The sequence below is a fragment of the Bemisia tabaci genome, chromosome 4 (assembly GCF_918797505.1).
Source record: "Bemisia tabaci chromosome 4, PGI_BMITA_v3".
NCBI lineage: Eukaryota > Metazoa > Arthropoda > Insecta > Hemiptera > Aleyrodidae > Bemisia > Bemisia tabaci.
In genome coordinates, this window is record NC_092796.1 from 19,523,543 (window position 1) to 19,549,948 (window position 26,406).

The 26,406-nt window shown below is 41.1% G+C and overlaps 1 protein-coding gene across 1 annotated transcript in view; it reads left to right on the top strand.

Annotated features, from left to right (window-relative positions):
• The window catches only part of LOC109030106 (thrombospondin type-1 domain-containing protein 7B), a 49,991-nt gene that overhangs the window by 11,047 nt on the left and 12,538 nt on the right, over positions 1-26,406 (top strand). The window contains exons 6-20 of the mRNA XM_019040905.2: positions 621-871; positions 3,464-3,590; positions 4,345-4,469; positions 12,532-12,711; positions 13,461-13,567; positions 13,948-14,156; positions 15,589-15,784; positions 16,695-16,905; positions 17,459-17,583; positions 20,328-20,522; positions 21,658-21,855; positions 22,291-22,486; positions 23,108-23,246; positions 24,620-24,795; positions 25,479-25,623. Coding sequence (XP_018896450.2) covers positions 621-871; positions 3,464-3,590; positions 4,345-4,469; positions 12,532-12,711; positions 13,461-13,567; positions 13,948-14,156; positions 15,589-15,784; positions 16,695-16,905; positions 17,459-17,583; positions 20,328-20,522; positions 21,658-21,855; positions 22,291-22,486; positions 23,108-23,246; positions 24,620-24,795; positions 25,479-25,623 — 2,580 coding nt within the window. The remainder of the gene's footprint in view (positions 1-620; positions 872-3,463; positions 3,591-4,344; positions 4,470-12,531; positions 12,712-13,460; positions 13,568-13,947; positions 14,157-15,588; positions 15,785-16,694; positions 16,906-17,458; positions 17,584-20,327; positions 20,523-21,657; positions 21,856-22,290; positions 22,487-23,107; positions 23,247-24,619; positions 24,796-25,478; positions 25,624-26,406) is intronic.

The following is a 26,406-nucleotide window of genomic DNA, read 5'->3' on the forward strand; positions in this document are numbered from 1 at the left end:
CCGATACTTACGATTGGTATCGATATCCGATACATCGATTTTTTTCCAAAAATAAATCGACGTTATATGTATCGAGCTCTGAAATTTCGATATTCACAAATATCGAACCTAAAAATCGATATATTACTAACACTTTGCCCTGCTGCAAAGTGGCCCCTCAATTGGGCAGAAACGGAATCACGCCCACCTTAACATTGTTTCTTGTGCAGCTTTCTAGAGCATACTCTATTTTGCCCACTCGTCTACAGTTGAATCAGTGGAAACGAAAACACACCAACTCGGTAACTCGAAAATGCTCGATTTTCATTCAAGACAGTCAATTTTCATGAAGGTCTTTGAAGTTAGCGTATCTGTTCCAACTTGGACCTTTGAAGTGTCCTTGAGTACTTGTCTTTCGGCAGCAAGAATTTTTTTTAGACTAACTTCTTCACCTACTGTGCAGTTTTGTGTGTGTCTTCATTATTTTCATTTTTTCGAGTTGGTGTGTTTTCGTTCTCATTGATTCGGTTCCGTTTAGCAGATACACGTCCAAATGTGGATGGACAACCGAGTTCTTTTGGTTGGTTTGACCGATAAAAAGTAACTCTAAGTAACCATGAACACTGTTTTGAACTGTGCAGCTGAGCGAGTGGCGGTCATGCGATGGCGACGACAAGTCGTGCAACCAGCGGACTCCTGGTTTCCGACTGAAGGTGGACAAATGGAGCGGGTGCACAAGTACGAAACGGGGTGACGACGAGGCGGCTGGTGACTCGCCCGTTTTATCCGACCCTCCAACCGCCGACAATTTCTACAAACACTGGCCCCAAGTAGGCACCCAGCACAGGAACCTCATCTGCTACAACGCCTCTGGAAGCATCGTCAACCTAGGGTAAGCTCTCTCAGCTCGGGTACTCGTCTTCTTACACTGAACAATTTTTTTCTTGAGATATTATTTTGACTTCAAAAGTCGTTTCTTGTCGAAAAAATTTGGGGTTTTTCCAGTTAAATCCGTGCGGATTCGATTTAAAGTCAGTTTTTTTGGATTCAGAAAAGCGTCGTTTTGTTATCGTTAAGTTTGAGTTAAAAAAACGATAGCAAAATAACGTTTTTTAACTAAAAAGAACTGACTTTAAGTTTAATCCGCACAAGTTTAACTTTAAAAAAACCAAATTTTGTCGACAAGAAACGACGTCTTAAATCAAAAGTAATTTTAATTATTTATAGAGCCAGATCTTTGTATTTGCAAATATCCATTTCCAAAAGCTACATTTGCATGCCTCCATACCACCTTCCCGAAGAAACGAGCTGATTCTTCCGAGGAGAGTTTTCGACTCACAATGTCAGCAGAAGGGAACCGATAAAATTTAGATTAAAATCAGCAAATGGCAACAATGGCAACTCATCGATCTCAACCGCGCTGACCTGCCTCTTCACTTGATACCCTGTGTTGTGCAGCGGGGAAGGCGTGCAACCTGTGCACCTCCTTGATAACGGAACAATGGGGACATTTTATCCGTCATAAAAATCTCCGATACTCCAATTAAGTTTTGTTAGTCACAAAAAAGGAATATTTTGGTGCTAAATGTTGTTTCAGCACTGTGTCCTGGTGACAACACACTAAAATTCCGCGCTGATATCATGATTTTGAAATTTTTAACAGGATATTGAGTAATAAACGCAACTGGGTTGAAGACCATAAATCACCTTAAAATCAGGATATTTGCATGGAATTTAATTTTGTTTCCTCAGATTTAAGATAGAATCTGAGGTTCTCTCTCAAGTTAGTGATTTTCCTTGGACTAGACATTTTTAGTCGAGGCACTAGAAATGTTGAAAATACTTCAAAAAGATGGCGGAAAAAGGGCGGGATGAAGTGAAATCATTCGCATTTTTTACAGTACACGCATCGTGGGCCTCCCTCCAGTTCACGATACGTCCGTCGCTCCTCTGACGCATGACGTAACGGCGTATCTCTATTCCCGCATGAGCCCCGAAAAGCATTGAGTTCAACGAAGAACAGGGCTCACTTGAAAATCGAGATACGCTCTTACGTCAGAGGGGCGACGAATACAGGGCGTCATTGGGAGCCGAGCCAGGTCAGCGTAGTTTCTAGGACAAATACGTTGTCATTCAGCGATTGTATCCATTCTAATCGCGATTTTACCCGATATGTTCTGCTGACTCCCACCAGACGGCAAATAACGTGTAGCTCAAATCAATCTTCTAGAAAAATTCTAGCATAACCGATTCTAGAACCTAGCTATCTGAAAAATCTCGCGAAAATTGCGGCGGTGTGATTGATTTGTTCGAAATCTTTTCACATGACGTCACAAGCGCTGAGGGGCACCGTTGTCCATCGTTACATTACGGAAGAGTTAGGATCTATGATAACTCACATTCTCTAAGCAGCGTTAGGGCTAAAAACACGAATGGGATCACTTCAAGGTGGTCACTAAACGGCGCGACGTGGCGAAGCGAAGTTTGCAAAAAGCTGGACAAATCAAAGCGCCTTCAATTTTGCGATATGCAACATGGACATCCGGAGAACACGAATAGTTGCATCAAGGGGTTCGGCATCAATGCCGCGTCGCGTTAGTACGGAGAGGGCCTCATTGAAATCGCCGCGTTTTTTTTCCTTTTATAAATAAAAAAGAACAGTGTTTACCACAGGAATTCTCACAGATTGTGGCAACCATGCATTTGTTTAATTCTATTTCTATGATGATGGGAAACACTGAGCAAATGCTTTGGCTTATAAACCAATTAGTGGTTTATACGGAACACCAATAATAGTAGTAAAGGCAACATATAATAATAGCACATATACCTCGGTTATGATATATGTGCCTTAGTGAGGTACAAACAGCCCTGGTATGGTTCACAGACCGAGAATCATGAGTTCATTTACGACTGTCAGTGTTGTTCCATATGAACCACTAATTGGTTTACAAAGCCATGGATTTTTCTCCGTGAATTAGACCAATTAAAATGTTCAACCAATTATTTTAAGTTGGGCATTATTGCCTCAACTTTTAGAGATTTTTATTCCTCTCTTGGTGTGTTTAAGGTAAAATTATGAAATTGTTGTTCCTTGTGAAATTTCGCGTGGAAAATTGTTTCGTAAATCATAATCCAGGGACTCTGCTGGAGCTCCACTCTAAATCAAGCCTTTCGATTGGTGACTTAAATTTTCCAAATCGACCAACGAAATTTCAGTATGGATAACCTGCAAATGCGTACAATACCTGAAACGGCAATAGTAAAAGACTTGGGTCACAGCAACTTGATGAAAAAAGGGCTACTGTAACGAAAAATATTGGGTTCGGCTGGGACTCAGCCTCTTGGTTTTTCTTGAGCTAAAAATCTTCATTCCCCTTTATTCCGGACAGTCTCGGCTGTATTAATATTTATTCGAATATACTTTTTATTCATCCCCGGTCAAAAATCATGAATAAAATTGACGTTTGACGACACGTTTTAGGCTGTGCGGGACGGACCAACAAATGCCATCAGCAGAGAGAGCCTGCATCATGGCGCAAGATTGCGTCGTGGGAAAATGGTCCAGCTGGGAGCTGAAAACACAGAAATGTGCGTCAACCTACGGACAGGTAATGGACATGGAAAAATTCGAAAAATCACATTTATTCAAAATATCCTAATGCGACAAGTAAATCTAGATCATAGATAATAATTGGACTGCATTTTGCAATTTGGAACTATAAATTCTGGCTCTTCTGGAAAAACACTTATGTGCATAGGGAAACTACTGGCACATACGTTGTTTTAAAACCAAGCTAGAATTTATAATTCCAAATTGCAAAATGTAGTCCAATTACCACTTGAGCAGATGATGTAACAATGGGACCAGATATATGTGAGAAGCTTTTGAGAGCTTAAAAGCATTAAATAACGCACCTTGGACAGGGAAAAAATGGTCTCGGGCTGTGGTTTGATACAAAAGGTGACTTAAGAGAGCTTCGTAAAGATTCTGATTTAACGTTCCTGGGGATACATTTTACGAGTATTAACTCCTAGGCGTGGATTTGATTCCAAAAACTAAAAAATTAATAAGGATTTTATATTTTTTGCTTTCTATTTTATCAAAGGGTGCACCTTGGGTAGGTGATTATTAAAACATCTTCGTTCGTAAAAACAGAAAATTATTCGTGGCAATTACATTCGGTCAGTATAAAACTAATAAGTACCTGCATGTTCTTAAATACTGAATAATTCCACTTTTGAGTCTGAAGAATTTCAGGAATATAATTTTAAAAATGGTTTGGAACTTTTGAAGTTGTTATAAAAATGAATCCCGAGAAGAAAACAAGGTTTATTTAAAAATTATGATATTTACATTTTCAGGAGGGCGAGGTTACTTACGAACGAAAACGTGAGATTCTCCGGCTGCGAGAGGGTCAGGGTATCCCATGCCCTCATCTTGTGGAGACAAGGGTGAAGAAGCAAAAGCTCCCACATTGCTCCGAGAAGTAAGTAAAGCCTCGTTTAGATCAAGCCAGAAAATAAGAAGTCATGTCCAATTATTGGACAAAATAAATCAGATACAGTGCCGACAGTACGGGGTAAATCACTCTCATTACATATTGACGCTTATTTTCTCCTTGTCTATGTGATGGCCGGGGAAGTCAGCTCGGGAGTTTCCGTAGCGTCTCGGGCCAGAGCGAGAGATGACATCGCATCTGTCCTTTTTTACAGCTAGAAACACTTGTTTTCCCGGCGGCAGGGACAGTACGCTGATTCAGCATCCCCCACTGCTGGCCCGCGGCGTTCCGGAGGCGACGAGGATCCCCGGTCGCGACTGCAGATCTAGGTGGACGAGAGCTTCCGTGGCGCACGGAGCTCGACCTCGGGATAGGTTTTCTTTGTAGGATTTGACGAGTGAGATTGCGAAGAGCCTCCGCGGGAGTCGGAGCTGGTTTTGGTTGGTTTTTTTCTGGATACGTCGGTTACGTTGGTCTTGTTCGTGTACGTAGGAATTAGTATATTTTTTTTTTATTGGTTAGTGATTTGACGTTTAGTTTCGCCCCTCCTCTTTTTCGTCGTTATTATTCCCGTTCTCTTTTTTTTTATATATATTTTTCTTTGATTTCGAGAGTTTCTTTTTTTTCTTAGAATACAAGCTTCTTTAGTTCACTTACGAGAAGTCTCTTTTTTATTGTTCTTTCTGACACCCCCCCCCCTTTTTTTTCTTCTCTACACTTCCTCCTTTCATTCTTTCTCTTTTGACTAAGGGCAAGAGGCACGGTCTGGCCGTTGTCTTGATTGGTCTGGCCAATCAGCTTTTAGTCCCTTCCTTACTACTCTTATCTATCCACCTTTTCCTTAGGGCAAGAGGTACGGTCTGGCCGTATCTTGACTGGTCTGGCCAGTCAGCCCCAAGGGATTTTTCCATTCTTTCTCTCTTTGAAAGGAGAAAGAGGCGCAGTCTGGCTGTTGTCTCGATTGGTCTGGCCAATCATCCCCTTTCAAAGGTTTCTCCTTCACGACTATCCACCTTTTCCTTAGGGCAAGAGGTACGGTCTGGCCGTATCTTGACTGGTCTGGCCAGTCAGCCCTAAGGGTAGTTTCCATTCTTTTTCTGAGCAAACGCAAGAGGTACGGTCTGGCCGTATCTTGACTGGTCTGGCCAGTCAGCGTTTGTTCATCATCTTTCCCTTCACTACCCCCTTTTTTCCTTAGATCCCCCTGTCCTCTAGAGGGGGATATTATCTTTTTTTTTTCTTTTTTTTCTTTTTTTTGGTCGCCACAAATCTGGTGGAGGCTAGCCGGTCGTTTGGAATTTCTACGTTCCGAACCGTCCCGTCTCTTTTTCTTTCGTAGCCAAGCGATCCTCTGCTCTCCAGTTGCCATTTCTGTAGTTTTAGAGTTTTATTTAAAAAAAAAAAAAAATTCTTCCCCCCCCCCTTTTAGCCCCGCCAATTAATTTTGTTTTTTTTCCTTCTCACGCCCTGCCCCTCTCTCCATAGTAATAAGATTTATCTTCATTTTTCTCCCCTTTCTTTCTTCATTCATTCCGATTTTCCATCGCCACTTTATCTTGCCCTCGTTTCCTCTTGATAAGTTGGTTGCTTCATTTAAATGCGAATTTACTACGTGCTGCCCTGCCCTGCCTTTTCCTCTCTCTTTTGCTTCCTTTGAAATTCCTTTCCCCTCTTAATAGTTTTTAATTCCGTCCTAGAGCACACGTCCATTGCTGTCCAGGGAGATGCATAGTTTGGTTTTATTCATGCATTTTATTTGTCCCCCCTTCTTCCTTTAAAACTACAGGACAGAAGCAACCCTTCCATCAATCCATGGCTAATACCGCTCCTTTCAGAGCGCCAGCGTTCGAAATACCTTCATGTTACAGCCCAGACCCAGAAGAGGTAGACGATTTCCTTTTCGCATTAGAGACAGAGAAAACACAAAACAATTGGGACGATGCAACCGTAAAAAAGTACTTCTTCCTGTCCCTAAAATCAAAAGCCCTCTCTTGGTATCGAGCCGATCAAGACGCCCTCCAGGCCGAAAATTGGGAAGACCTTAAAGAAACATTTAAAAAAAATTTCCGTCTGCACCCTGAATACGAGAAAAAAATTATAGAGCCCAAAATTTTCCCCGCCAAGTTGACAAGCGACGTATTACTAGACCCCGGGGAGTTTTACATATGCCAACTACATGACTCAGATTTGCCACTGCTCCCCCTCGAGACAAAAGATTGCTACACATTTCGCCCCTTCCAAAACACATTTCCAGTACAATTTCTCTCGATCGTCGACTCTCACCTCAGCCAACAGTTTCAGTTTTTTGAAGTCTTCATCGAAAACCTTCACAGCACTGAGTCCATCCGTTTGAGTGAAGGGTTAACAGTTGGTTTCTTCGAACGTTCGTGCGAACTCCTTCGTGCGAACATTCCTCCAAATAACTTTGAATTTCAATTGCCATCCTTGAAAAAACCCAGTGTTCAGAATGACACACCGTATGGAACATCGCTCGAAGCCAGCATTTCTCGGCCAATATTGTGCACACCAACACTCGGTGAAATTCTACCCGTCTCCTACGAAGGAACTTATACCGCAACGCTCAGCAAAATCAGCGAGCATCCTTCACAATCGTCTGACACAACTTCACTCAATTTTGATTCGGGCTCAGATTCCACCGAGCCCATAGTCGGTGACTCCGACGAAATGACGTCATTATCCTCTACGCCTCATGTATTTCTTCCCTCTTCCGTATTTTGCCCCACCGCTGATAGAATTAAGCCCAATAATATGCCCAATAATTATGTCTCAGAGCAAACACCTACCTTTCCTTGCGTGCCTATTACAAAACCGCAATCTTACGAGTCAATAGCCTGCGACCCACCTTTGCTCATTGCCGAAAACGACTTTCCACGTTATGTACCCATGACTCAACCTCAGACGTCCGCAAGTAACGTCCTAGGAACAGCAATTACGTCAAAAACTGCAAAAATCCAACCTAAATCAAACAATAGCACCAGTTCGAACTTCCAAAATCCCATCCCTGCAGCGGTAACGGCTCCAAACATCCGAAAACTTAAGGACAATCGAAATTCACCAAACCTTTTAACACGCCCCGCTCATCGCATAAGACGCAGAAAAATGGTCAAACCACCCGCATTTCGTCATAAACTCATCGCTAGCCATGGAGATTTGAGTGAAATACATTCAAAAATTATCCGTCACACTTATTTACGCCCAAAGTCTCATTTCCTCTCTCAGGACCCCCTCCTTTTCAAAAAAGGGTACCAACCTCGAGACAATCTGGAATTTAATCGATTACGCATACTGAATGAACTTTTCTTAAATACGCACAAATTTAAATACCGAACCCCAGAACACGCTAATTTGGAAAACCTGATGTGCACTTATCTGATATCAGACCATCCTTGCCCTGAGCCACCCTCTTGCCCTACTTTAAGTGCAGATGTAAGTTTCAAACGAGAGTCTAATGAGCCAAATTACTACTCTCTTCCTTATTCTAATATTTTCGAATATTTTTTTTATAAAATCATACGATGGTTTAACTCCTTAGCCGACCACCACGGCCGAAACCCACCCCTTGTGGGGGTGGTAGTGCGAAACGGGTGGGAGTTGAAAACCCTAGATTCTGGATTGTACCAGAATCAGTGAGCAAAGGAGTTCAAATGCCATAATTCCACGGAAATCCGCGATCCGGGAAAAACTATTGACCCAGAGTCCTTAAAATAAGATAATAAACTTGATTTTTATTTATTTTCCTATCTTTATTACAACTCTTAAAATTAATGACTATGAATTTTATTTTATTTTCAAATTTATGTTGTTTCCTTTCAACATTTTTTAATTTTTTTTTATTTTATATTTTGCTTTGCTTGGTAATTACTTATGAAATTATTAAAAAAGTAGGGGTCCTTTGCGAATGAAAATCTAAATGTATAATTATAAGTTTAGGTTAAGTTAATCATAAGTTTTGCCGTTTCTAGTAGATCACTTTAATCATTATTACTAATAATTTAAATCAATTTTCTCTTCTTTTTTTCCCCATTTGTGTCTCTTTCATCAACTGCCGCTACGAGCCACCCCCCCCCCCCCTCATGCATTATTCCAAATGTTTTTTTTTTTAAACCCAGCTTGTAGTCGGATACTGTTAACGAAGAGTTTGTCAGTCAATTCTTGTTAACTTATCCATTGAAAATCCTCAATGTTCAATTATTTCTGAATTAGGCTCAGTGAGGGGAAACAGCCCCCCCCCCCCTTTCTCCTACCTAAAATGTTCTTTATTCTGGCACTCTTTTGAATCCTTCTTTACAAACTCTCTCTCATTCTTGTCACCCTGAGACCACTGAATTTAAAAGTTTTACTTTCAATTTATCCTAGAAATTTCTAGCAAATTATTCATCTTTACGCTCACTACGTCATATACAAAACGCGTGGAAACTCTGAAGACCAAAGTCAGTATTCAAAGTACTTTTCAAAATCATGAATAGACATGAATAATTCCAATTTCACAATTCGATTTTCATCCCCGTTCCCCCCCCCCCCCTCCCAAGTACATTACCTCTCCACCAAGGTAAAGTCACCTTCACAGTTTGAGATTCCATCACAACTCGTTCTAATTTCATCAAACTCAACGACGTATTTGCAATCTCCGCACTCAGCTGGGCCCGGAGAACCCGAAAAGTGCAAAGATCGCATAGACGGCATAGAGCTTCATACGCCATTGCTTCGGAAGCACCAAAATCGGGGACCATGCTGGGAAATCTCCGATTGGCGCCCCGATTTTGGCTTCACATGGCCACTACTAACCCGAAAGACCTATCTATGGGTCCATAAAAACATAGATTGGTGGAGCCCCGCCCCCCCCCTTACCCTCCCCTTCGACAAAAAACTTTCCACGCGATTGAGACATGTGAAGTGTGAAAGACGTGTAGTAGTAAAATAAAAGACGAGTCCAAAAGTTTTGCCAAGATGCTACCCAAAAATGTGTCACATAGAAACGTATCCCAAATAAGTCGTTTATACACCCGCTTACTACGAAAACTGCATTACATTTATTTCCTTTCGTTCAGGGTCTTTCAACATTCAATTAATATCACTTTCTTTTAGGCCACCTCTAAGTGCCACTTTTGGAAAAGTCTGTATCCTATGTAGTCTTATTTTAAGTTATTTGAAGTTTATTAACTTATTAGTTAAGTATCTAAAGCTTAATACTTATTTACAGTTATGGGACAATCTTAATACTTCTTCACGAAACGACACTCCTTGGGAAGATAATACTTCTCGGATGTGATCAAATCAAAATGTGAAATTTTGCTTATTTTCCTGTACAGTTTGTTTCGTAGCTAACAGTTTTATAAGTTTTCAGAATAGTAAAAGTAGTAGAAATAAGTAGTAGTATGAGTAACAGTCTTGCCGTAGAATATCAACGGTGCGGATAGCGGTGTTTTTTTTTTTTTTTTTCACAAAAGCCACATACCATGCATCCGTTACAATGACTTTCGCTTTAACTTTAATTTTAAACTTTTAATTTTATTCTCATTCCAATTTTTGTTACTTGCAATGTTTTTAAATGTATCTATGACAATCTATGCCTCAGAAATTCCCCTCCAACTGCAGCGCCAACGCATTCGTTTTTTGCGGATGCCGCACGCTGAGCTTGAACTCAATTTAATCTTTTATTTCTCCTTCCGATTTTTTTACCTTACATATTTTTTTTAAGTAGTTCGTAGTTTCGTTAAGTATAAGTAATAGTCTTGCCAGTAATAGTCCTTTATTTATTACACTTTTACATGTCTGACATTTTAATTACAATTTTCAACAAGCAAACAATGCCGTATGCAAAAATTTCGACAAAATCCTTATGAACATTCATAGGCTCGTTGCTCGTGGCAAGTGTTCAAAATGCTTTAGATAATTAGATGCTTTGCTACAGTTTCTAACCTGTAATCTAACCTGTTCTTCAACCTGTAATCACACTCGTGATCGTAAGCTAGTAGCTCGTTAGCACGACAACAGTGCCTTTTGCAAACATTTTCGAAAAATCTTTATGTAATGTCCTTATGTAGTCCTTTTTGTAATTCGAGTCTTATATGATTTCCTTCTTTTTAATTTCATTTTTATTTTTTTTATTTTTTGGTGTTGAAATTAGCTAACTCTAGTGTCATATTTTTCTTGACAATTGACAATTTCAGTCTCAAGTATTCTTATAAATCTTTTTGTAACAGTGTTTAGCTGTAACAGATTTAGTAATAACATTGTAATGTAAAAATAACGACTAAAAGAGGAGAAACCTAACTCAGTTCTTAAAGCTTAAGACCTAAAGATTTGGGGACAAATCTCGATCAAAGGAAGGGCATGTGATGGCCGGGGAAGTCAGCTCGGGAGTTTCCGTAGCGTCTCGGGCCAGAGCGAGAGATGACATCGCATCTGTCCTTTTTTACAGCTAGAAACACTTGTTTTCCCGGCGGCAGGGACAGTACGCTGATTCAGCATCCCCCACTGCTGGCCCGCGGCGTTCCGGAGGCGACGAGGATCCCCGGTCGCGACTGCAGATCTAGGTGGACGAGAGCTTCCGTGGCGCACGGAGCTCGACCTCGGGATAGGTTTTCTTTGTAGGATTTGACGAGTGAGATTGCGAAGAGCCTCCGCGGGAGTCGGAGCTGGTTTTGGTTGGTTTTTTTCTGGATACGTCGGTTACGTTGGTCTTGTTCGTGTACGTAGGAATTAGTTTATTTTTTTTTATTGGTTAGTGATTTGACGTTTAGTTTCGCCCCTCCTCTTTTTCGTCGTTATTATTCCCGTTCTCTTTTTTTTTATATATATTTTTCTTTGATTTCGAGAGTTTCTTTTTTTTCTTAGAATACAAGCTTCTTTAGTTCACTTACGAGAAGTCTCTTTTTTATTGTTCTTTCTGACACCCCCCCCTTTTTTTTCTTCTCTACACTTCCTCCTTTCATTCTTTCTCTTTTGACTAAGGGCAAGAGGCACGGTCTGGCCGTTGTCTTGATTGGTCTGGCCAATCAGCTTTTAGTCCCTTCCTTACTACTCTTATCTATCCACCTTTTCCTTAGGGCAAGAGGTACGGTCTGGCCGTATCTTGACTGGTCTGGCCAGTCAGCCCCAAGGGATTTTTCCATTCTTTCTCTCTTTGAAAGGAGAAAGAGGCGCAGTCTGGCTGTTGTCTCGATTGGTCTGGCCAATCATCCCCTTTCAAAGGTTTCTCCTTCACGACTATCCACCTTTTCCTTAGGGCAAGAGGTACGGTCTGGCCGTATCTTGACTGGTCTGGCCAGTCAGCCCTAAGGGTAGTTTCCATTCTTTTTCTGAGCAAACGCAAGAGGTACGGTCTGGCCGTATCTTGACTGGTCTGGCCAGTCAGCGTTTGTTCATCATCTTTCCCTTCACTACCCCCTTTTTTTCCTTAGATCCCCCTGTCCTCTAGAGGGGGATATTATCTTTTTTTTTTCTTTCTTTTCTTTTTTTTGGTCGCCACATCTATACGCGAAGTTGAAAGTGGTAACAAAGGCCCGAAGTATAAAATACGTAATGAAGCACTACCTGTACATATTTACTGATTTTCTCGTAAAAGTTTACTTATGTTGAACATTAAGAGAGAAATTTTAAAATTTACTCTGAAATGAGGTATTCGAACTGTTTCCATTATAGATCGATCAATTTCCACAAGTTTCAGAGAATATATGTATAATCTGAAACTGCTATCAAAAAATGCTGGGTGAAAGTTTTCGTCATTTTTCCTTTTCCCCTTTTCTTGCACTTTTGACGATTCTACGATCCCCCACTGAGTAGGTGCGAAAATACGTCAGATAATCGTGCACAATACGCACTTCAAAACGAAATCAACTGAGCTTTAAGTTAAATATTTACAATTGAACCTTTCTAAATAGAATAATTGTTCACAAGAAAAAATTGAATTATTACTCAAGGCTGATATTATTGAGAATGGACGTCGGATCCCGGAAAAATGATTCGTTGGAATAAATAAAATTGTTTTTCTTCAAAGCGCACATACTAAAAATTGCTCGTGTTGTAGATACGAATGGCAAGTTTCACCATGGACTCCGTGTCTCCAGCCTTTCACCAAGGAGGAGGTCCAATGCGGCGGTGGACTTCAATACAGAAATATCACTTGCTTGGACTTGGAAACTAGAAGACCTCTCGAGCGAATCCAATGTCTGCAGAAAGGCGTTCAACATATTCACACAGTTCAAAGGTAAGTTGCATTCGATCAGTCATGAGCTACCGATCTACAAGGGTGAAGAGAAGCAAATTCCCACAAAAAAACTATGAACATCGATGACATCATCGGTTAAGTTGACAAACAAATCGTCAGTATTTTTGCTTTAAAAGGCTCTTTTGAGAATCACATCTCGACTCATTTGATTCGGAGGATGCGATGCGTCCTAATCAGCAATGATGCATTCACCGAGTGTCATATGTCATACAAGTAGAGACGCCGTTTTATCACTTTACTCTGGGAAAGAAGGGGGGGGGGGTATTCAGCAGGGACAGCACATTCGATCTTCAAATCCAGGAATTAGGCCAATTCGCCTACGTAAGGTTAGATTTCCCTTAATCTACAAACTATCTACGACAGTTCATGTTTTACATGAAAGAATGTCGTTTTCAATTACGAGCCATGTGGTCTTTCAATTTTAGCAGATCCAATCCTGTTCTGCCGATTTTTGTTTGGCATGTGGGTTTTCGGTATGGTGAGGAATGTCTCAAAACAGGACAGATTCCTTCTTTTTATCAAAAGTCGGAGCGTCCGTAAATATTACCAGGACACTAGTTTTGTGGTTTGTATCAAGAAAGTAATAAAAAGGTAGGATGCTTTATTAGCGACTGGAAAATTGGCAATTTTTTAGGTTTCAGGAACTTGAAGTTACTTTTTTCCGAGTCTCTGAAAAACTTAATGGTGATGTTCGAAAACTCAAAAGTAAACGGCGCTTTTTCTTCCAGGTGTGAGGTTCCATGTCCTCGGGATTGCATTGTTGGGCAGTGGGGAGATTGGGGCCCTTGCGTTCCTGAGAAATGCCCCGTTTTGGGCGAGCCCATGCCCTCTACAGGTGAGCTCAAGACAACGTCTAATCATACTGCTAATATCATAATGACTAAAATCGAGAGAGAAATTGCTCCTCCAATATCTGTACCAATTCAATTGCAACTTTGCGATTTGTCGATTGAATCTCGTCCATTGGTTCACGTTTTCATTTTTCGATCGATTCATATCGAGCGAATTGACACCGGATCTTCAATAATTTGTCGATGACAAATTATTCACGGTTCGCGATTTTACTTTTCGATCGACTCATGTCAATCAAATTCGTAACTAGATTAAGCTAACTAAAGTATCTCCAAAAGAGAAGAATGACCATGTAGATTTCTATTCCATTTATGATCGGTTCTGAGACTCATGAAATAATAAAAGAAGAGATTGAATTTTCAGGATTCAGAAGACGCTCGCGGCCAATCCTGGTGACCCCGAGTGAAGACGGGATGGAGTGCCCCTCCTTGGAGGAGATCCAACCGTGCCCCGGCCCTGAGTGCAGCTCGTGGAGAGCCGGTCCCTGGGGCAGCTGCCAGCTCGGACCCGGTCACAACGGCTGCGGAGTCGGCAAAAAAATCCGCTCCGTCACTTGCGTCTCTCACATGCAGGTAAATTTGGAGCAAATCAAGGATAATAATAATAATCCGCCCTTAATTCGCCTACAAAAAATGGACCATGGGTCGTATTTTGTAAAAAAGGAACCAGCGCAATTACAGTGTTTTCAAAATCGTGCAACTTCTTCACTGGAAAAAAAAAAAAAAACACATTGGATCTAGAGTCCAGACGCTTAAAAACATCGACAAGAAAAAGTACTCTTAGTTCAATCAGACTCTAACTTAAATCAAGAACCAAGCCTCTTAATTTAAGCGGATTTCGTTTTGATTCAAGCAAAAATCAGATTGAATCAAGAGTATTTTTTCTTGTCAATGTTTTCAAGAGTCTGGACTCTAGATCCAATGTGTCCCCCCCCCCCCCCCCCCAGTGTTCTTTCCTATTAAAAATACTCAATATATGTACGGTGTTGAAATTTACACAATAATTTTCCTTTGAAATTAACAATTTTTTGGTAAGAAGCAAAAAATATGTGCTATTCTGAGAGATTTTTCCGATAATTAGAGAGAAGCAACATTTTTACAACACTGTATTTGCGCTGGTTCCTTTTTGCTGAATGCAATCCACATGAGCAATGATTTATCCCATTGTGAGCATTCTCGCCACCCACGCGCGCTTTAATAACTCATTGAAAAAGACTTCCGCCGCCACCGGTAAAGCGGTGCGTGCCTGGAGAATCGAAACGCCTTCAATCCAACGCGTATGCAACACGGACATCCGCAGAGCTCGAATAGTTGTATCAAGGCGCTATAATGAAATCCATTCAGTAATCGTCACGTGCAACACTTACCCTAGTGCGCTTTGCTTGTTTCTCTTCACCTCAACTTAATTTCAGAGATGCTAATTGTGCTGCTAAACTAAACTTTCACTACTTTCATCACGGCAGTATCGATTCTCCGGAAAATGCTTTGATTTTTTATATGTATAACAACGTATTCCTCCTAAATTGTAAACTGTGGCCTCTACAATTGCTGGCATAGAAGCGACAAATGCGGCAGATTCGATTCGAATGGTAGTGAATTGAATCAAAAGGAAAGATGTGCATAGGACTTGCGAGCGACATTATTCCTTTTAATTTTATTTACTTACACAGCATTTCTTTTAGCATTAATTGACTACATTTGGCAATTAGGAGCTAAAATTTCTGGATCATGTTAGAAACGGTGTTTGTGCCATTAGTTTCCCCTCTACAGATGGGCGTTTTTATGTATAGAAATATAGTTCCTCATTGCAAAATGCAGTCCAAATAGTTCCATTATGAAGATTGATTCGAAAGATCTCTCAATTTAACAAAAAAAAAAATAAATAAAAAAAAAATTGAGAGTTAGAGCGCGTAAGATTATGATGATATAGAAATAATATTAAGTTTTTCATTATAACATTTTGCTGAGTTTTGCTAATTTGTTCTATACTTATACGTTTTTTTAGACCCAGGAAACCTTGCCCGATTGGCAATGTCCACAAGAAAAACCTATCCGAGAGGAGACATGCATCTTGCCGTGTGCATTCGATTGCGTGGTCTCTGGTTGGTCGCAGTGGAGTCCCTGCTCAAGAGAATGTTCAACCGAGACGCAGATTGGCTTAAGACAGAGGAATAGAACCATCATAGCACCCGCCGGACCAAGTAAGTACATCCGCAGCAAAACATACAACGAATAAGTTTCATTGAATTAAGTTCAAGAGCATTGGTAAATAAGCCTCAAAATGAAGATTCAGTTATTTTCAAGATTTCTTCCACGCCGTATTAAAAAAGTTCATGGAAGAATTGCGAATGTTCTGTGTATCAATTTCATGTATAATCAGCGTTAATGACCAAATGCACATAGTAAAATAATGGACCTCTTCAAAAAAGTACCTACTTTCTAGCTTAACTATAAAATCACCTATTTGCACAAGAAAACTAGTGCACACGTATTGGAGTATTGGTTTTATAATGCACCGAAAAATTTAGTTTCTGACTGCACAATAAGGTGTGAATGAAATTAGTTTTGTAACATCGAAATTAGTAAGACAGTAGAGTTATGGCTGAGCCCTATTCCCTTTGGAAAATTACAATCGATCGATCATTGGAGTAGATAAGTGAATGAAATCTTCAATGTATTTTCTTATTTCTTTCAAACAATTTTTAGCATTGAATCAAAACTGTTTGAATTCCAATGTTTTTTCCCAACATAAAAAATTGCACAATCTTATTAGCTTTGCGAAGTTAGTGGTTCCTATTTGAGGAGCTTGGCGGACATGGCGCATGAGCGCGGTTTTTGGAAAAATTGAGATATTAATGATACCAAGTAAAACTAGTCTTGATGCATATTTTGTGAAAAATTCACTCCCAAATTCCAATTTTTAGGCATCAAAAAGTCAGTTTGAACTTTATTTCTACCATAAGGATCCATGTACTTTTGAGACTACAAACACGTATTTCCCGAAATGGCAATAACTGCACTTACACGTCTTAGCCTCCAAGCCCCTAGATTGTAAAATGCCGTCTGCATCTACGTGTTTTGATCCTAACAAAACGAGTGTTGAATTTGCAGGAGGGCACAAGTGTCCAGACCCGGACGAGCTCCTACAAGTGGAGAAATGCAACGAGCACGGCTGTCACGGTTACAGCTGGCTCGCGTTGCCATGGAAACCGTGCGAGAAGAACTGCGGCTGGCGTCCGTGCGAGAAACTGTGCGGCTTGGGTAGACAAACCAGGGATGTGTGGTGTGTAAAGGACTCGGAACACCGCGTAGCTGATGACATGTAAGCATTCACCCTCTGGGCAGAGCCATTCTCTTGATCGCCATCGAGAATTTTTTCAATTTCATTAAAAAAGCTACATACCTAGTTTTGCGAGTAACTCACTGCAGTTGATGATCGTGTACTAAAAAAAACTTAGAGATGGTCGCTTCAGCACATGTATGTCTATCGCAAGACCTTGTAAACGCATTTCACAGGAAACACGCGATGACAAGGAGAGACGTGAATGAAAATATGAGACTTACACCGTTTCACAAATAGTTTTGATAGTGATCATGAAAATGAATTTTACGCAGCGGCGGATCCAGCAATTTGGCAACACCTGATTAACTCCATTTAAACCTATATTGAATGATCGATTCTTGGCGGAGCACCTGTCCCCCCCCCCCCCCCCCGAATCGATAATTTTCCATAGGTTTAAATAGAGGAAAGACAATGTTGCCCATTTGCTGGATCCGCCAATGATTTTACGCGGTCATTTAAACGACGTAGGGTGGTCAATGGAGTATGAATCAAACATGTATTTTGTAACGCTTATTAACTGGTATTGGTACAGGTGCAAAGGCCTGCGGAAACCGGACGAAGAACAGAACTGCAAAATGGACTGTGTGGAAGACCTAGACTGCGAATTCAGCCCCTGGTCTGAATGGACCGAATGCCCTACGCAGCAGTGTGATTCAGGTAAGAAAATTAACCACTATCAATTAGTGCCTTTTATACATTTGAAAACTTTATCAGAAAAGTTCGAAGTCAGAGTATTTTTGTTCGAGAAAGTTTGTAAAAACTGTTCCCGGGAAAAGTTTAAAGGTCTATTTTGCACATTTTTGCTACAGCAAAGCGAAGGTAAGAGACACGGAAACAACGCCTGGATACAACTATTAGTGCTCCATAGATTTCTGTGTTGCCTATACAAAAAATAAAGGAACACTGGCTTATTGTCTTTCTCTTTCTCTCAAAGCAAAACTGTGCGACGCAATGACGATTTTTAGAGGCATTATTTTCGATTTAAGAGTGTTCGAATGTGAAAAATGCATCTCTAAATTGAGATATGTGGCAATAAAAGTTGAATTATGTTGATTTTAAGAATACACACCACAAAAGTCAGTTAAGAATAGTTGTCTCCAACCACTTCTATTCACTTTTATCAACTCTCAGACAATCACTGTTTAAAGAGACTGAGATATACTGCCGTCTTCAGCAAAAACGCGGTAACTCCATCCCAGATGTTTTCAGCTTTTTACTGACAAAATATATTATTATGGAAAACCAATGAGCATATATGCTTCTTAATTTTAAAGTAACTATGGCATACCATTGATAATTCAAATTTACAAAATAAAGCATCATGGCGATCAGTCATTTCATGATACAGGGTTATTCAAAAGTTACGCACCACTGGCCATAACTTTAGTTCTAATTATGATATCGATTTGCGGTTTGTGGCGTCCTTCCTCATATCGAGGGGGAAACTTTTTGAGGTACTTTTCAGTTCTTCACCCCCCCCCCAGGGGGAGGGGGGGCGGGGGGCAACTCAAAAATTTCAAATGGCAACCCCCATCATGTGATACATCGTTAGAAAGAGCATGAAAAAAGAAAATTTTTGGCGCAAACCGGAAGTCGATCTGACCCCCCTGTCAAAAGTTAGGGGGGTCCAAAGGTTATTTAGGGGGTCCGTACCTTCATTTTTTAGAGTAGCTTTGGCGGCTCTTGGACATACCGTTTCTCTTTTCAAAGAGTCCTCGAATACTCCAAATCTGATACCGAAGTCTTCATATTGCCCCCGGGCCACCACAGCCCCCCCGTAGGGGGGGATGGGCCTGTTACAATGAAACATTGCATTAAAATGCGAAAAGTCACAGAAGAGCTTCAAACTTAGCATCAAATCCGAGTGGAACTTCTTGCCGATGTTAACGCAAACGCAGCCTGCGACTTTAAAGTGAGTTTTCAAAACTCTTAGCCCCCTGCCCCCCTCATTTTTGGTTGCAGAGCGGGTAAAAACCGGGAAATTCACTACAAATAATGCCCGAAACTAATGTCCAACTTGAGGAGGACCCTTGAAACGTTGCGATCAGTCGGAGCATTGGAATACAAGGACTGCCACCCCCTTAAAGTGCGGAAACATCCAAAACACCCCCGCTGCCCCCCTCATTTTTCGTTGCGGAGCGGGTAAAAACCGGGAAAATCGCCAGAAATGATGCCCGAAACCACTGCAGAACTTGACGAGAACCCTTGAAACGTTGCGCTCAGTCGGAGAACTGCAACACAGGAACTGCCGCCCACTTTAAGGACGGAAACATCCATAAAACCCACGCTGCCCCCCTCTTTTTTCGTTGCAGAGCTGGTAAGAACCGGTCCATCATTTCTGGCGATTTTCCCGGTTTTTACCCGCTCTGCAACGAAAAATGAGGGGGGCAGCGGGGGTGTTTTGGATGTTTCCGCACTTCAAGGGGGTGGCAGTCCTTGTATTTCAATGCTCCGACTGATCGCAACGTTTCAAGGGTCCTCCTCAAGTTGGACATTAGTTTTGGGCATTATTTGTAGTGAATTTCCCGGTTTTTACCCGCTCTGCAACCAAAAATGAGGGGGGCAGGGGGCTAAGAGTTTTGAAAACTCACTTTAAAGTCGCAGGCTGCGTTTGCGTTAACATCGGCAAGAAGTTCCACTCGGATTTGATGCTAAGTTTGAAGCTCTTCTGTGACTTTTCGCATTTTAATGCAATGTTTCATTGTAACAGGCCCATCCCCCCCTACGGGGGGGCTGTGGTGGCCCGGGGGCAATATGAAGACTTCGGTATCAGATTTGGAGTATTCGAGGACTCTTTGAAAAGAGAAACGGTATGTCCAAGAGCCGCCGAAGCTACTCTAAAAAATGAAGGTACGGACCCCCTAAATAACCTTTGGACCCCCCTAACTTTTGACAGGGGGGTCAGATCGACTTCCGGTTTGCGCCAAAAATTTTCTTTTTTCATGCTCTTTCTAACGATGTATCACATGATGGGGGTTGCCATTTGAAATTTTTGAGTTGCCCCCCGCCCCCCCTCCCCCTGGGGGGGGTGAAGAACTGAAAAGTACCTCAAAAAGTTTCCCCCTCGATATGAGGAAGGACGCCACAAACCGCAAATCGATATCATAATTAGAGCTAAAGTTATGGCCAGTGGTGCGTAACTTTTGAATAACCCTGTAGAACAGTATGTGTGGAAGAAAAGTGTTGGGTCTTAATTGGACTACATTTTGCAATTAGGAACTATGAATTCCGGCCCGGTTCAAAAACAACGTATGTGCCATTAGTTCACCTATGCACATAAGTGTTTTTTTTTCAAATGAGCCAGAACTTGTAGGTTTGAATTGCAAAATGCAGTCCAATTGAAGTTACGGCATTTTTCCTGTTTATGGGAGCGTACATGCTAATTCGATTAATTATTTCAGGAGCCGATCTGATGATCGGTACTCAACGGAGGGTGCGAGTGTCTAAGACGAGTATAAAGTGCGGTCCACTGGAGGAGGTCCGAGCGTGCAACATGACCCCTAAGTCATGCGTCACGTACAAATGGAACGAAGGACAGTGGAGCCAGTGCCAACTGCCAGAGGGACAACATTGCGGTCACGGACTACGAACTCGGGGTACGTAACTCAAAGAATTGAAAGTATTCGATTGTTAACTCAGTTTGCCTAACTAATGGGCCTCTAAACAGGGTATGAATTAAAGCAGTATCAAACATATGTTCTCTTTAAAATCCACGAGAAAAACGAATTTGCACGACGAGAATTCTGGAATTCAACCCGTAAACAAGATATCAATGTTTAAAGTTGACATTGGTTCAATGGGAGAAACACATGTCATGTGTATCATCTAACTTACATTTGCTCTGAGTTGAAAATATTTGTTATTATCTCGTTCTTGACCTAATATCCGACTTCTCGTTGCGTGAATCGTCTTCTGCGTAAAATTTTGAAGAGACAAAAGATTCTCTCTTGTAGTGTAAATCACCTCCTGTCAAAACCACCGTACTTTTCGAAGAGCAATACATCTGTCAATACAAGACGTGCGACCTTGATGGATAGGCAGATCTAGCCTATGGAGAATTATTTGCAAGTGTATTAAATTTTGTGAATTCCATGCTTAGGAGAAAACTGCCGAGTGAACTGTGCATAAGGATATCCTAGGTTTCTAAAATGAACAAATATAAGAGTGCATAAGACAAAATTACCTAATCTGCTGAAATACATGTGATTAAATTATACTAAATGCCGCAGCCAATGACGTTACAAGGCCGCAAATTTTCTCATTTACATCTATGTTTCTACAATTTTCATACTGGAAAAAAAATCATGTAAAATACTGCACACAGCTCATTGAGCACTCTCAGATGCTGCGATAAAAGTTTTTCATGCAAATTCTCCATTATTTCCAAAATTTAAAATACAATAATCGATTTATAATTCTTTACCTACAGCAGCTGATCCACTGACCGACAGTGGCGTAGCTAGGAATTCTTTAAGGGGGGGGGGGGGTCCCATTCAAAAAAGGGACGGTAAATTTACATTATTTTGTGTACGTCCCTGATAATATTTTATGTCTGCCCTCCAAAAGTAAAAAAAATGTTTAATTAACGAGGCTAGGGGGGAGGGGGGTCCAGACTCCATGCCCCCCCCCCCCCCCAGTCTACGCCACTGATGACCGATTATTGTTAGTAAACGTTCATGAACTGCATTCATGCATTCGATCTAATGCATTTCGATGGCTGTTTCGAATTAGATATCTGGTGTAGTGAGATGAACAGTACCGAGCACGTGGAGCTACGGCACTGCCTGGCCACCAAACTACACGTTCCCGTTAGTGCAGAGCGATGCCACGTGGATTGCCAGAGCCCTTGTCAACTCAACGAGTGGTCACACTGGAGCTCATGTTCCCAGCCTTGCACTGGCACGCGTTCCCGTACACGCCAACTCATAGGTATGTTCAAAGTAATTCTTCAATATAATAATCTGGTAATAATGGGTTACTAAACCGCAAAAGAATTTTCACTTGCTAATACATTTTTTTGAAGGTAAATGACGCTTAGAACACAATGCGCACTTCCAAAACGCGGAAAATTAACTCAGAAACCGAGGAATGCTAGAGTACCTAGCAATACACAGTTCAAAAAGCGCAAATTTAAAATAGTCTTTTGTCCGGGATTCCAAAATCCAAAAATACGCATTGTATCACCACGTAATATACCACCTGTACTTCTAGAATATTGAATAAAAGAAAATGAAGTTTAGTGTCCCATTTTTTTGTAAAAGCATCTTTATAACATAAGCGTTTTGAGGAGGCAACCGACTGATAAATCCTGAATAAAGCCTAACAAGAATCCCGACCTCTAAAGAATGTTTCTGACATTTTCAGGATCCTCAGTAAACCACCCGGCCTGTTTAGAGATGAGTTTGGTGGAAACGTCCACCTGTCCCTGCGCGGAGTACAACCCACGTCCGGTGTCAAACTGGTCGGTCTGTTTGAGTAACAGCACTCAGCTGTGTGGAGCCGGTACCCGCTACAGAGCCGTCGGCTGTTACGATAAGGATGATAACTTGGTGGACCCAAGGTATAGTAACAATTGGAGCAAAGCTTTGAAATTCGTAGATCAGGAAAATAATTGGTAGTCAAAGGATATTATGTGAAGAGAACTACATTCTTCAGTTTAAAATCTCGACGATTTGTGATGACAAGTATGTAAGGTTACAAAGACATCGGTACCCGTGGCTGTCTCAAACTTAAAAAAAAAAAAAAAAAAAAAAAAAAAAAAAAAAAAAAAAAAATTTCTGGCATTAAAGGGGAAATTAATGACATGAATAAAACTAAACAAAAAAGTTTCAAAAGGACTATAGGAGACGAATGTTGATGAGAGAAGCATATTGGCCACAAAATTCATACTCTGTACGTTTTCAAACAAATCGTGGAGAGGAACATGAAATTTAGGATGAAACCACCTCACTATGCATGTTTCCACATCGAACTTTTACCGACGCATACGGCGAACACATTCAAAATATCCGAATTCAACTCATTGGTGAGCAATTAGTATACTCACAGTGCCACTTTTGTAAGCGCAAACTCCCTGTTTGCAAAAAAACCTAATTCTACCGCGATCAAATTGAGAATAGAATTTCCACAAGTTTACAACTCTATGCACCGAAATTAATGTCAGAACTTTTTCAATTTCCAGTCTGTGTGGAGGAAGCACCGGTTTGGAGGAAGAACCTTGCCTCATTGAGTGTCCGGTAGACTGCGTGACAAGCGAATGGAGCCCTTGGGGACATTGCAGTTCATTGTGTGGCCCCGGGATGCAAAACAGAACTAGACAGGTAAATATCAACATTTTTCTTTCCACGGATTAATCTTGGAAAATAATTAAATCTCAAGTGTCATTAAAATCATTGAGTTTGAGCTAATTAGCAAAGAATAAAAAAGAAAGAGGAACTTAGGCGGACGACATCTTTTTTACGTCGAAGCATTTATTATTTTCCTACACAGCTGAACCCGTAAAAAAGTAATTCACACATTCACATTTGTATTATCTGATGGCTTCTCATGCATCAATAAATGGATGAGATTATAAGGAGGAAGAAAATAATAATATAGCAATCTCTCTATAAAACGAGAACTCAAGGAACCGGCCGATTTATGTTCTCGTTTTAACGACAGTTGATCAGAAAACGATGGACGGAGTCTAACATTAATTACTTAATAGACTAAGGTACCATACAGGAATGCAACGAGAAATTGCGAATTTTCAACGATTAAAGCGCGCACCGTAATGAACGCGCAATGTTTGAAATATTCCTACTGCCTTTTAAGCGCTAATGTGCGCTCACGCCGCGCCCGCCGACCGCACTGTGATTGACGTAATGTATGAAGTATTCATACAGTCTTGTAGGCGCTATGCGTTCGCGCCGACCGCGTGGTGTTTGGCGCAATGCGTGAAGTATTCCCGCAGGCTTGAAGGCGCTGATATGCGTGCCGCAGCGACCGCACTGTGTTTGACGCGATTAGTTGAACTCGCGGAGTCGGCGTTTTCGACTTGTTATTACCAGTAAGTTTTTGCACACTTGACAGGGTTCCTGTCATTTAAAATTATTGAGAAAATTCATAAAATGTAAGTAACTATTTCTGTTTATTTACAAGCGGTTAACATCGTGCCCGCACCTCTTGTGGAACTGCACCGGTTTGCCAGCCGTTAGCAACTCGTAAAAAACGGCAGGAGTCATTGTTTACGCTCATGAGAAAGCCGATTGATACAGAGAGAGTTGCTTTGTTGCCACGTTCGTTACGTCGAGAGGATAATACATGTATTTAATACATGAGAAGTTTGAGGGACCAAACAATTTCCTCGCTATGGAGAGGTTCTTGTCATAACGATAGTCGTTGAGAGAGTTTACTGTATCTTACCCATGCAATAAAAAACGTGCGTCGTCCGCCATGTCTCTTTTAAAGGCGTTATAATCTTTACTTTCGACGTAAAACTTTGCATTTGAATTCATGAAATGAATGGTAGCTAATCTTAGATCAAAAATTATCAATACTCAATCCTACGTCGGGTCCTTTTGACAGGTTGATCGGTTGTTATAAAAAAGATCATAGTGATTCTTTTAGGCTTAAAATGCACAGTATATTATTGTCCGAACTCTCGGTTTTGAGGATACACAAATCTTACGAATATACCTGTCATGCTTTTCAGGTGCTTCAACCACCTTTGAACGGAGGGCGAGAATGCGGAAGCTTAGTGCAAACCAAAGTTTGCGGCGAAAGTTGCGAATTCTTCAAGTGGCATGCGAGCGGATGGACTGAGTGCTCCCTCATTTCGGCCAATCAGAAACAGGGCTGCGGAACTGGAGACCAGTTCAGAAGGGTTCGGTAAGTGTGCGTCGAGGCCATTTTCTAACCCCCCCCCCCCCCCCCCAAAAAAAAAAAAAAACTATTTTAGAAATGAAAGCCCTATTTTTGGATTCACCTGTAAATCTAGGATCCTGTCAGCCTAAAAATGAACTTCTGGCTGTAAAAGTTGGCCAGTTAATATGAGGATTTGTACACATATACGATAGTGTACTTAGAATCCATTTTTAAAGTTTTTGAAAAAAATGGTTGTAAGCCCATGAGCTTTTTATCTAGAAAGCAACGCAATTTTATCTAGGTAAATATGGCAGTGAGCTGTTTTCATATTGCCGAAGTGAGTGCTTGATGACACGAGATTCATGACCGGATTTGCTCAACTGTCACACACCTGATAGACCGTCAAGATTTTGTAGCCCCACAACTTGTCGCCGGGGAGGGGGGGGGGGTTGTCATGCCGTTCGTAAATTACGTACCTAACACATTTTGGCCTAGACGGCCTATACATAAATCCGGCTATGACGAGATTGCACGACTGGTACATAAACGGATGAGTCAGGAATAGCATCGAATACCCACCTTGACTCTACCACCATGAACTTGTGAAGACCCACCCTGACTCTACCACCGTGAACTTGCGAAGACCCCAAAGGGTCAAACTCAAATTTCAATCGGACGTAAAACATGTTTCATGGTCTGTTCTGCAGGTGTACTGACGTGAGAACGGGTGCCGAGGTTAACGACGCTTACTGCGATTGGACAGAGCAGCCTGCAGATTTCTCAGCGTGTCACACAGCCTGTCCAGGAGACTGTGTCCTCGGGCCCTGGTCCGAGTGGTCACCTTGCTCTAAGGTAACCGTATATTTCACCAAAATTAACAATGATACGACTTTCAAGGTGATTCTTTGTGGTCTAGTTGCCACTAAGTGGCGCTACGATGCGATTTGTGTCTTTGATCAGCTATAATTCTCTCCAAGTAGAAGAGGTTGCAACAACTTGTAACAAAATCGTTTGATTCTTGCAACTAATAGATTGATAATCAGATTGCCTACTCTCTCCCCCGAAGGAGCTATCATTGTTGGAACTAGTTGCAATTAAGTTGAAACATGTTTCAACTTCAAAGTATTGCTGGTTGCCTATCTTTAGATTTTAAACAACTTTGGTGCAGCGATTTTGCACTCTCAGCAGGTTGCAACTTTGTCTTCCGATCAGATCGCCGAAAATCGGCACTTATCGACCGAAAGTTGCAACATTTTGAAACTTTTACATTGAAAAATGCTACTTGGGTCGTTGTGCGTAGGTTAATGCAGAACATTGATCCATAACGTGTAGCAGCATTTATATTGAGTACAATGATATCAAATTGGTGTGGGTTGATTGACAATTCATAGCTGAAACTACCTGCTACCTAACTACTGACGTCGCTCGTTGACTCAATGTGTCAGAAAGACAAAGCGCGATGATAACTCCCTTTTACACTGCGAGTCAATGAGCGACGTTTGTTATGTTAGTTTCGGTTATTTTACGATGAATCTTCACACATTTTTTCAAAAAAATTTCACAAAATCTAGGGGATTTTCCGGGATATTTGAGCAAAACTGGGTATTAAACATCCAGAGGTTTTCCAAAAAATCA